Below are 12299 nucleotides of genomic sequence, written 5' to 3' on the forward strand. Positions count from 1 at the left end.
CGGGGTACAGCCACCAAAACCACGGGATTTTCTGTTGAGAACCCATTCTCACCCTGATTTTCACCAGCTAAATACGGAACATTTCGGACTTTAACTTTCCCATCAAATTTTGTTCCTCTCTGTGCACACGGCATGCTGATCTGAAGGCTAAATGGGTCCTTCCAGATGACCTTAACGCTCCATTTTACAGATAGGGAAACTGAGGCCCAGAAAAGGGAAAGGATTGGCCTGAGGTCCCAGAGCCACTGGTGAGACAACGAGGACTGAGTGGAGCTTTTCCTGTGTTTGCCCTGCTGGTGATCTCTAAACTGGGCTTTTTTAGAAGGGCTGGGCCGGAAGGGCCCCGCTGAGTGTGAATGACACGTCATCCCAAGCACTTTTTGTGCTCAGATTAGGTGCTTGTTCCTCAACGTTCAGATGGAGGTTCTTCCCCAAATGAGCACATTCCCTCGTGCCCTAATCAGAAAGCAGCTTAGCATTTCAATTCTGCTATTTGCTCAGTTTTCTAGGCAGGAAAAAACACACGGCTCAGACAGGCATCCTAAAGCCAGTGAGAGATAGACTTGGAGCCCAGGACCTACAGAAAAGAACATAATTCTTCACAGGGAGTTTTTATTCTCTACACCCTAGAAATTTTGTTCATTGGAGGGACTGATGCTGAGGCTGAAGCTCCAATACTTTGGCCACCTGAGGCAAAGAGCCGACTCCCTGGAAAAGACTCTGATGCTGGGAAAGACTGAAGGCAAGAGAAGGAGATGACAGAAGACAGATAGTTAGATGGCATCACCAACTCACCAACGTGAGTTTGAGCAAGCTCTGGGAGATGGTGAAGGACAGGGAAGCCTGGCGTGCTGCAGTCCATGGGGTCACAAAGAGTCCGACATGACTGAGCGACTGGACAAACAAACAAAACAAAAAAACAGCCTAGAAATCAGGGCAGGGCTTCTCCTGAATGGTTACCCACTCCATTTTGGGTGCTGGACTTTAAAGTTACCCAGCACGTGCATCTTTAACCCTGTATCCGTCCAGTGCTTAGATATGTTGGGAGAATGGTGACTTTCTGGAGACAGGACACAGAGGCACATATGGCCCTCACTCCTGTGATCACCTCTGTGGGCAGAACCCACACAGCATCTTCATAAACATAGCTCGGTGTTGTTTTCATTTTTTGCAAAGTCTTTTGCGAAGATTCCCAGGCTGCCCACCTGGTTTGTGAATGGCGTCCAGTGAGTTTGCAGAAAAGTGACTTGAGTGGAACATTTTTTGTGTCTTAAAGAGCCAGAAACATGAGAAGAGTAGTCAAGGGGGACTTCCCTGACAGTCCAGTGTTTAAGACTTCATGCTTTCACTGCGGAGGCCGCAGGTTCGACCCCTGGTCGGGCAACTGGGATCCCACATGCCTTGGGATGTGACCAGAAAAAAAAATAATAGTCGAGAACTCGGTGGGTCTTTGATCCCTTTTCACTCAGGGCTGGGCTCTGCCTCTCACTCGTAGAAGGAAAGCAGTGGTTTATTAAGTGGCTGAAACCCAATGGGAAGCTGTCATCTTCCCCTTCCATCTTGCTGACTGCTCCAAGCCCAGCACTGGGAAAAGCCCAGTGAAAGGCTATTTCCTTCCAAAAGACCATGCCTCCTCCTCTGGATCTGTGATATTATCCCCGAGAAAAGCATGCTCCAATCTATCAACCTGTCACACAGGTGGCAGGAAGAAGGTGGTGCTCCTGTGTGATTCCATTCAAACTCATGGATGGGTGGAGATGCTCTGTACTCAAACAGCCTCCCTTCACGATGGGGACCCAAGGGTACCAGACCAAGGACACAGGGCAGCCAGACCTCTGTCCTACTCATTTCTGACCCCTCACCCAGTGGCTCTCCCTGGAAATTCAGGAAATGTTAGCTGAAAGAAACTAGACCCAAGTCTTGTCATTCCCAGACGAGGGCTTTTACTTTTATACCACTTGGTCTCAAACTTGGCTGTTTGCGAGTCACCTGGGTCATTTTCAAAAATACCGATGCCTAGATCTCGCCTCGAAAGAATCGGATAGAAATTGGTCTGGGGCGGGGCCTGGACACAGGGATTTTGAAAAACTCTCACGTGATTCCAACGTGTAACCAGGAGTGAGAACCACTATTCCGCATCACAGCCTCACAGAGGTCAAGAAAAAAGCACAGCTGGTCTCTCAGGCCACTACTGCCTGTGTTCTCGGATACGAGAGTAACGGGCCTGCGTCGGGAGAAAAATGGAGAGAGACCTTTAAGTCACCCTTGGAAATAAGCTGTCCATCCCCTACCCTGGAAAGACACAGAAAAGGACAAGGTTTGGAGATCAAGTTAAATGTCCAATTTATTTTTATAACTTGAAACCAGAACAAACTTGGTTTTGAACAAGCGTACAAATGAAATGGCAGACACATGCTGAACAGAACATTGTGACATTAAGGGGAAGAAAAGAGGCCCAAAATCTTGTACAGAGAATAAAAGGAACAATAAATATTTTACTAAGCCATATTGAAATGACCTCCTGTCATCTCAACATTTTATCCATAATAAAAAAAAAAGTGCCCGTTTCTTAAACAGAGCACAAATACCAAGCAATAATAAATAGTTCCAAACTTGTAGTAAAAGACAGAACCTCCAAGTAAACAACAAAAGCTCATACAATAAGTAATAGAAAAGGTAATAAAAATATTTCGCCTTGCCAGTACAAATGCAAACAACTTAACTCAATGTAACTTTGCTTCGCAGAGCTGATACAAGGAGCACCAAAATTCATGGGTTTGCCTGTGTTCCACAAAAATCCTTGACCGTCACTTAGGACCAGAACGAAAGGCTGACTTCCCTACTTTTCACATTTTTGCTTAGAGGAAATCAGCCTCCTCCTCCTCCCCCATGAAAGACCCTCAAATGGCAAGTGGCAGGTTCCAATTGGGGGCATCTTTGAATCAAGTTGTGGCAGTGTGGAAAACCGGCCTGGGGTCGGCAGGGTCCCCCCAGGGCCCGGGGCCTCTCTCACTGGGTCATCTGCTTCAGTGTTGGCTTTTTAAACACAAAAAAAGAGAAGCAAAAATGCTCATTTCTCTGCAGTCGACAGAGACACAATCTTTGTGCTTTAGGATGGCTTGATTCTGGCATCGTGGTGACTTTGCGGAAGCTGGTGAGAGCTGGCTAGCTTTTGTAACTACAGGAGGATTGCCTTGGAGGCTGCTCAAGGACCTCCCCAGGGCACCCGGAGAAAAGGGCAGCCCGTGGGGCTTCAGGTCAAACAGGCAGGAAACAAACATCTCAGCTTGATCTTCTGCCTCCTCCCCCCTTCTTTTTACTTTGCAAAGGTAAGTGGCAAGGAGGAAAAGCATGTTAAACAGAAAAGCGCCCAGAAGAGAGATTTCTGCATTTGGTAAAGAAATTGCCCGAAAGGATGCTTGCTTATACTTTCATAACCTGAAATATAATGGTTTCTTAGAGTTCCTGAAATAAAAAATGGCTTCCTGATATAGGTATTTTTTTAAAAACGTATTATTCCCTCATCCAAAAAACCACCACTTTATTATCTTAAAGCTACTTGGCTTTACAAAAAAAAAAAAAGAGGGGCAGGGGTGGGGGGACAGAGAGGGAGAAATAAATCTGATAAACATGAGCACATCGAGGACCGACAGAGGTGGGAAGATGGAGAGGAAACACGTGGGAAGGAAAGAGAAAGAACTATGGAAAGGCACCGAATTCGTCCCAGGCCCTAGGCATTTGGAGACTGACGAATGTAGGTTCTGGAGAGAAAGCAGCGGAGCAAGTAAGAAAGACAGCAGGCCACCACTCTCCACGGATGAAAAGGTCCCGGCTGTGATGGGGACCCCTTCCTGAAATTCAATTTGCACTGGTCCCAGCCGCAGACCACGTCACCTGCGCCTGGCTGATACGCCAGCTCCCTTTATCACATTTTGTTTTGTTTTGCTTGCTTGTTTGACGTTCTCTCAAGGACTAGAGAAAGCTCGGTTTGCATTTCTTTCTGCTCTGAAGGGTGGGAGAGGTGGTGGTGGTGGTGGTGGTGGTGGTGGTGAAGAGAAGGCGTGCGCTCTCTCCCCCACGTCTGACATCTTTACAGATGCCTCGTAGAGAAGGGAGGGCTCTGTGAAATGGTACCGACATCTTGACAAAAACTGATTTCTCCACTCAACGCGAATAAAGAATTTCCCATCCGGTCTGCTGTGGCCACACCAGGGAGCCTTGATGCAAGGTTCAGGGCATTCAGACTGAAGCCCTATTTTGAACAGTCCTTGGTAGAGGCCAATTCTGACAAAAATATATACAACTAAAATGATTTGTGAACCAAAGCATTTAGCTACTTCCTTTTGTTTCTTTTCCTCGAAGGTTGTCAAACAACCCTTTTTTTTTTTCCTCCTGTACAATAGGACTTAACATACAAATTTTTTTTTTTGCAATATTTTATCCTGCCAAATTAAAAAAATATATTATGGCAGCCTGCTTGTTTTTGTTTTTTTTTTTTCTTTTTATTTCCAAATTCACTAACAAAAAGGTACATTAAATCCCTTTAAAAGGACAAGCTTACAGTTAAAAAATTACAAGCTCCAGTAAAAATACAGCAAGTGCCTACATCATATGAACCAACCAATATATCCATTCCAGAGGGAGGTGGGAGGAGAGAATTAAGCACAGATCAGAAATGTGGGGGTTTTTTTCTGCAAAGCAATAACAATATTAAGCACTTTTTTTTCTACATACTTTTTCTACATGGTGTAGCAATCCCCTTTTAATCCCCAAATACAAGTTTCTATACATTTTTTGAAATAAAAATTCAACACCCAAGGCAGAAAAAAATTTACTAAAACTCCGACTTTACAGTTACTGTGACAAGAACAAATTATTATAGACCCACCATTTAAATTTTACTGCAACATTTTCAAGGAAAAGAAAAGGGTTTTTTTTTTTTCTTGTTTTGTCAAATGCCCAGGCATTCTCGATTATTACAAATACTGGTCCACTTTTACAGTAATCAAGAAATTTTCATATATATAATATATACTAAAACCCCGTCACCAAAAAAAAACAATATACACGCAGCCACTGTGGCATTTTTTTTAATAACCTATTAAGCAAACTTTGAAAAAAACGATCGCTCCAACACACATACACACAATTTTTTTTTACCCTTGTATGTATCCAATACTGTAAACGTATTTTTAAGACAGAGTGCACTAAATTTAACTTTAGAAAAAAATTAGCCATTGTTCCTGAATTGTTTTTTCATTCAACAATATCAACTTGTACCTTGTGTCACTTGAGTTTTAATTCAGCAGTAAGTCACCTCCACTCCACATCTAAGCAGCGTTGTCCCACAGGCAAAAGGGGCTGAGGTTAATTCAGCTAATGGATATCCAGGGTTGTGCTGGGTTTATTTCTTCATTTGATTGGGTCTTATGGCATTTTCACGTCTTCAACCAGGATTTTTGAAAATTTATTTAAAGTAAATGTGGCTTTGTTTCTAAAGAAATGTACTTTTCTCGTTTTTTTTTTTTTTAAAGTCTTTTCATTGCAAAAGAAAAAAAAAAGTTTTGCATTTGTCTCAAGAGACTCAAATAGGAAGATCAGTTTTCAAGGCACTCACATCAAATTGAATGGCAGTAGAAACACTGTCCAATAAATTATTATTTTATTTTGTTCTTTATAGTGCCAGTACTGTGAATGCCACGCTTAGCAATACTGACACTCAATCTCAGCCATCCCTTACAGTTTAACCCACCTCTGGGCCAAAAAGAAGAAGATGCTGCAATTTCTTGTTGAGAAGCCATTTAATTTAAATGCAAACAAAAGCTTTAAAGTGCGGGTCAACAGAATTCAAATGTCTAATCTGAACAGTCCAATGTTTAGTACCTTCCAACCTAAGGGGATAGAAAAAACAAACAAAAACGAAGTAGCGCTGGGCACCTTCAGATGGAACTCTTCCCACTTTGCAGTAAAAGGGAACTGAAATTGGCAAGATTCCCCCCACCCCATCTGTATAATGTCATCAGTGTGCAGAGGGAATACTAACTCCCCTCCAGTCACCATCAGGACATTGTCTGCTTGAGAAACGGTCTGTTGTCACTGGTAGCAACGTATGACTTAGGATTTCTGTGGTGAGGGTGATAAAAAGAGAGAAAGAAACTGTCAAGCCAGAAGAAGCCTGAAAGAACACGGCTGGTTTCTTTCCTTTCTGTGTTATTGCAGGCCACCACCATCTATCTACCCCCCAAAGTACCTTCAGCCTATTTTATTTAGTCTAATCTATGGCAAATAGCAGAAATGGCATTCCACGGTACACCGACATTCCAAGAAACGGATGGGATCTGCTGGGAATGCACAATTTTAGAATGCTCTTGGGCCATTTCCTGGGGCAAAGTCCTCAAAAACTCCTGTTTCTCTGGCAGTGCTGAGTATTTTGTTGTTGGGGGGCGGGGGGTGGGGGGCGGCGGGGAGGGAAGGCCCACCATTCAAAGGTTTCCTTATGTATGGCAAGGTTGAAGTCAACATAGAAAAGGCCTCCCTTACTCAGGACATCATCAGTGCTACATCTCCATTCCAATTCTGAAACAAAGTGCTACAACTTTAAAGATTGTTATCCGCTGTACATCCACCCCCCTCCCCCCCAAAAAACGCATGCCACTTTTTATTTCAGGACAAAAAAAAAAAAAGAAGGAATAAAAAAGTAAACAACTTTAAAAGTCATTTAAGTGTTGGCTTCTTCACAAGAAATTACACATGCTTAGCTTAGATTTCAAAAAAAGCAGCGCCCTCCCCACCCCCCAAATTATAATTTAAAATATAGCTTCCCCTCTACAGAGCTCAGGAGTCATCGCTCAGGCTACTACTGGGTTAAAGGAAGGAAAAAAAAAAAAACTAAAGAAGGGATGGATACCCAACAAAATCTCTTAAAGGAATTTCAACAGAAAGAATAACAATAAAAAGTACCTGCACATGCCAAAAAAATTACAAAACCCAATAAATACAGAAATTATTGCACAGTTAAAAGGCTCCACAATTTTTTTTTGTTTTTACTGCCTTAATCAACCCTCGGGTTTCCATAGGACTTCGCAGACACAGGTTAGGTTGGAGGGCCACCTCCCCTGGGCCCCGGGGACCCGCGGGGGGCGCCGAGCGGCGGTGACGCGGAGGCAAGTGTCAGGTCAGCATTCTCTCGCTTGGCGACGGGGCGACTGTACAGGTGCGCAGGGTGGGGCCCGGGCCCCCGCGCGCGCGCGCACACACACACACACGCGCGCACACGCGCTTAGCTCCTCTCCGCCTGCTCGATTTTGACGTCGTTAGTCAGCAAGTGCTCGCCGTGCCACTTTTTCATGTGTTTCTCCAGGGTGCTATAGACGCTGAAGGGCATTTGGCAGATGTCGCAGCGGTACACCTCCTTGCCGATCTGCCCGTGCGTCTTCATGTGGCGCGTGAGCTTGCTGCTCTGCGCGCACGCGTAGTTGCACAGCTCGCACTTGTAAGGCCGCTCGCCGGTGTGGCTCCGTCGGTGCACCGTGAGGTTGCTGCAGTTCTTGAACACCTTGCCGCAGTACTCGCACGTGTCGCTGCGCCGCCCCTCCTTGGAGCTCGGCCGCCCGGGGCCCGGGCCGCCCAGATGCGGCGTGCTGCCCCCGCTGGCCGTGCCGCTACGGCCCGACAACCCGCCATCCAGCAGGTCCCCGGGTGGCGTGGAGAAGCGCAGGCTGCCGTTCTCGGACGAGTGCTCGGACGACGTGGCGAAGGGCGACTGGCGCGCGTCCGTGAAGCCCAGGAAGGGGTCCTTCATGAAGTGCCGCGACGCCGCGTAGCCCACCAGCCACTGCGAGTACACATTCTCCGACGGGATGAGCGCGGCAGGCGGCAGCTCTAGGTCCTTCTCCACCTTGATGCGCTTGGCCGCGCTGTTGAGGCCGGGGCTGGGCAGCGGTGCCGGCTTGCGCGGGAAGAGGCCCGGGAAAGGCTCGGTGCCCGGCGCGAAGCCACCGCCGCGCCCGTTGACCGCGCCCCCGGGGCCCGCGTCGCCGCAGCCCCCGGCGTCATCGTCGTCGCCTGGGTCCCCGCCGCCCCCACCGCCGGCCGCGCGCTTCAGGAAGGCGCCGCGCTTCTGCTTGTCAGCCAGCAGGTCGCCATAGGGCGGCAGCGCGCCCAAGCCCACGTTCTCCATGACCTTGCCCAGCACCAGCGCCTTCTCGTCGGCCAGCGCCTTGGCCGCGGCGCCGCCGCCCGCGCCCGGCACGCCGGCCACCCCGCCGCCACCGCCGCCGCCACCACCGTTCTCCCGGTTGCGGCTCAGCTCCGAGTCCATGCTGAAGCTCGACTCGGGCCGGCTCTCGTTCTCCAGCAGCAGCTCCTCCTCCTCCTCCTCCTCCTCTTCGTCCTCCTCCTCGGGCTCATGGCCCAGGGAAGGGTCGCTCTCGTGGTGGCGGAAGTCACCGTCGGCCGCCTTGAGGCCCTCGCCGGTCAGCTCGCTGGTGCCGGGCTCGGGGGAGCTGGCAGCCGAGAGCCCGTCGTCGGAGCGGCCGGCCAGCGAGCCGGCCTTGTGCATGTGCGTCTTCATGTGGCGCTTGAGCTTGCTCGCCTGCGAGCACGCGTGGTCGCACAGCTGGCACTTGTAGGGCTTCTCGCCCGTGTGGCTGCGCCGGTGCACGATGAGATTGCTCTGGAACTTGAACGTCTTGCCGCAGAACTCGCACGACTTGCTCTTGGCCGGCGGCTGCGGCGGCGGCGTGCCACCGGGGGGCATGGGCGGCAGCGGCGGCGTGCTCAGGAACGGGGACTTGGGGCTGGGCTGGAAGGGGTTCAGGAGCCGGTGCATAGGGTTGCCACGGCCCGGGGACACGGGCGGCGGCGTGGAGCTGTTGCCCGCCAGCTCGCGGAGCCGCCGCGAGAAGTCCATGGCGGGCGAGTCGATGGCCATGGGGTTCAGGCGCATGACTCGGTCGAAGGCACTGGGGTGCTGGGCGACGAGCCCCATCTCCTCGGCGCTGAGGCGGTGCGGGTCCAGGTGGTGGCGCGGCGGCGGGCTGAAGAGCGGCGGCGTGCCAGGCAGGCGGCCCTCACCGAAGCCTGGGTGGTCCCGCAGGATGGGGCCCGTCATGCGCAGCAGGTTGAAGGGGTTGCTGTCGCCCAGGAAATTCATGAGTGGGGACTGGGCCACGGCCTCGGGTCCCAGCGGCGGCGGGATGGTAAGCCGCGGCGTGAGCGAGCTGCTGGCCGGCCCGGGCTCCAGGTAGATGCGGAAGCCGTGCGTGTTCTGCGCGTGTTGCAGCAGGAACCACGCGCTGTTGAAGGGCTGCTTGCATGTTGTGCAAATGTAGCTGGAAGGCTCATCTTTACCTGGGGAGACACACGGACAGAAAGAGGCAAGAGAGACGTGAGATGCCGGCGGCGTCGCAGCTCTCAGGGGGTGGCACCAGACCACTGCAGAGCAGGCCCAGGCCAGCGACCCCCTGGCAGACCCCCTGGCGGACAGGCTAGAGAAGCCTCTGTGTGGCTGTTTCTCCAATTGGTAGACCTCGCTCTGTGCCCTTATAACATGGTGTCTTTAAACCCATCATCTCAGAAGCCAAAGGAGATGTTATTTGTGAGAAAGCCTGATTCCAACAATGGGAAGTATACAAAGGCTGGGCTGCCTAAAAGATAGCAAGGCAAAGTTCAGCCATCATATAGATCCTGATAATTCTTTGGGGGTGGGTGGGCCACCTCATGCCAAGAGCTGACTCATTGGAAAAGACTCTGATGCTGGGAGGGATTGGGGGCAGGAGGAGAAGGGGACGACAGAGGATGAGATGGCTGGATGGCATCACTGACTCGATGGACTCGAGTCTCAGTGAACTCCGGGAGTTGGTGATGGACAGGGAGGCCTGGCGTGCTGTGATTCATGGGGTCGCAAAGAGTTGGACACAACTGAGCGACTGATCTGATCTGATCTGGGGAGTGGGAGGGGTACTGCCCTGGGCCTTGTAGGATGTTTGGAGGCATACCCACTAGAAGCCAGTCACACTCCCTCCCCTCCCAGTCATGAGGATCAAAAATCTCTCCAGGCATTGCCAAAACTCTTTGGGGGCCAAAACAACTCTCCCCCTCTCCACCCAGTCATGACTAGGCAAATCTTCGATCCAAGGAAGTTCTAAGAAACACAAATCAAACTGAATCACCTCGCAAACATTTTAAGAGCACTAGCTGATAACCTCTGCGTCATTTGGGAGTTGAACTACCGGAAATCGTAGGGTTTCATACACCAGTGTCTGTGCAGAAAGCACCGTCCAAGTTAAACAGGGATGCGTGTAGGAACAGGACTTCAGCATCGTAAGAACATCACTACTGGCGGACAGCTGCCCACCCCCCCCCCCATCACTGCCCTCGTGGCCTCATACACCCACATGCACATACACACACACACACACCTAACCACAGCATGGAATCTGGCCTTGAGACCCCCCGGGGCGGGGCACTGGCCTATATGAGGTCCCTTGCCAGAAGGCTGAATGAAAGAGTGTCACCTCCGACAGGGCGATCAGGATGAACAGTGGCAAGTGTGAGTTTGTGACAAACTGGGCTCTGGCATTGGGAGCCCAGTGTTCGTGGACGCTGGTGGCATGGAGCCGAAAAACCCTTGTCTTTGTCCATCATTGGGGGCGGTCACAAAGTGGGAGCCTGGACCTTCCAACCAGCACCTATTTCGTGGCCGACATCCTCAACTTGCGGGTAAAACTGGCTGCTTCTCCAGCCTGAGGCTCTCCTAACACTCCACATGAAACGGGACAGGTATGGGCAGGCCCTGCCCTGCCCTGCCCCCTCAGACTCGCTCACTGGCCGGAGAAGGGAAAGGGAATATGGCATCACAGCCGAGGTCTTGAAAAAAAAAAACCCTTTTTGTTTTTTCAGACTTCCTTGTACCTGGAAGATTTTAACACTGATAAAGTACAGTAGCTGCAAACTCCCCAGTGAAGCCAGAGGTGTGTGTTAGTTTCCAAACCCGGGATCAGGAAGGGAAGGGGAAGTACAGTCCCTCCTCAAAAGAGGGATTTCCGAAATCCCATACAGAGATGGAGTTTTTGTTTCTTTGATTCCCACCCGAGAAGAATGTTTCTTGGGGGTTTCACCCTTAGCAGTCAAAACTCTATGGACTCTGAGAACAAATACCCCAAGTTCCTTATGGGTTAGACTTGATGGCTTCAAAGGAGCCTGGACCTCACTGAGCCATGCAGTGTTGGGGGGGCCTCCAGGAGTCAGGGGTCCGCGTGGAGATTCTCTGCAACACAGAACCAACTGGGCCAGATCACCCCCGCTGGGAACTAAGACATGCCTTCCAAGCCTGGTGGTCCACAGTCATCACTGCACACTCGTGTCCAACAGGACATGTGTCTCCAGGTTTGGTAGTGCGGAGACCAGTGGGTGGGTGATGGGGGAACGGACAGAAAGGGAAAAAGGATTCCAAAGCTCAGCTTCCCCTCGTTTTTAAACCCAGCTCCAAGAGAACTTCTGAGGCCATTTTCTTTCTCCAGGGTGTCTGGGAAACTTCCTTCTCCCAGCATGTCTGCATTAATTCAGTTCCCCGTGCTGGAGCCCCTCGGGAGAATCTCCCCCCGCCCCCCAGAAACGTGCAGGGAGGCCTTCCCAAGGCCCTGGGCAGCTGTGTTCCTCACTTTGGGAGCAGTAAGGCCACACCGACACTTCAGCCTTCCCTTCCTGCATGCCTCCCCACTGTCGCAACCAAAGGCCATTTTTTGGGGGGTGCATTTCATGGTCACATGACCACTGAGGGAGGCCAGGCCAGGACCACGTCCCTGCTGGCACATGATGATGCTACAGCCCAGAGATGCACAGCCTTCTTGGAGGTGCCATCTCCTGTCCTGGCTTACTAGGTGATATATGTGGGGAACAACAGAACGGTTCACCTCAGTCTCACGGGAGAGCTGGCCAGACGCCATAGTGTTTTGTCCTCCTCAAATCCTTTTCTGGAAACAAGGCAGAATAAATAAGTAATAAATAAGACGATAAAGAAAACATCCCTCTCTGACATCAGGAGCTAATAACACAAATGAAGCACCACCTCCCACAAGGCCATAGATCTTCCAATTAAAGAGCCCTGGACTTCCCTCGTGGCTCGATGGTAATGAAGCCGCCTGCCAGTGCAGGAGACGTGGGTTCGATCCCTGATCTGGGAAGAGCCCACGTGCGGCAGAGCAACTCAGCCCGTGCACCTCAACTACTGAGCCTGTGCTCTGGAGCCCAGGAACCACAAATACCTACCGAGCCCATGCGCCCTAGAGCCATGCTCT

General features: G+C 50.6%; 1 protein-coding gene across 6 annotated transcripts in view; it reads right to left on the reverse strand.

Moving 5' to 3' along the window:
• Positions 1 to 2326: 2326 nt before the first annotated feature.
• The window catches only part of BCL11B (BCL11 transcription factor B), a 102235-nt gene continuing 92262 nt past the window's right edge, over positions 2327 to 12299 (reverse strand). For all 6 annotated transcript variants that reach the window (XM_024982138.2, XM_024982137.2, XM_005222295.5 and 3 more), the window contains one exon: positions 2327 to 9351. In XM_024982138.2, coding sequence (XP_024837906.1) covers positions 7280 to 9351 — 2072 coding nt within the window. In that variant the 3' untranslated portion in view covers positions 2327 to 7279. The remainder of the gene's footprint in view (positions 9352 to 12299) is intronic.

This window comes from Bos taurus, chromosome 21 (genome assembly GCF_002263795.3).
Source record: "Bos taurus isolate L1 Dominette 01449 registration number 42190680 breed Hereford chromosome 21, ARS-UCD2.0, whole genome shotgun sequence".
Classification (NCBI taxonomy): Eukaryota; Metazoa; Chordata; class Mammalia; order Artiodactyla; family Bovidae; genus Bos; species Bos taurus.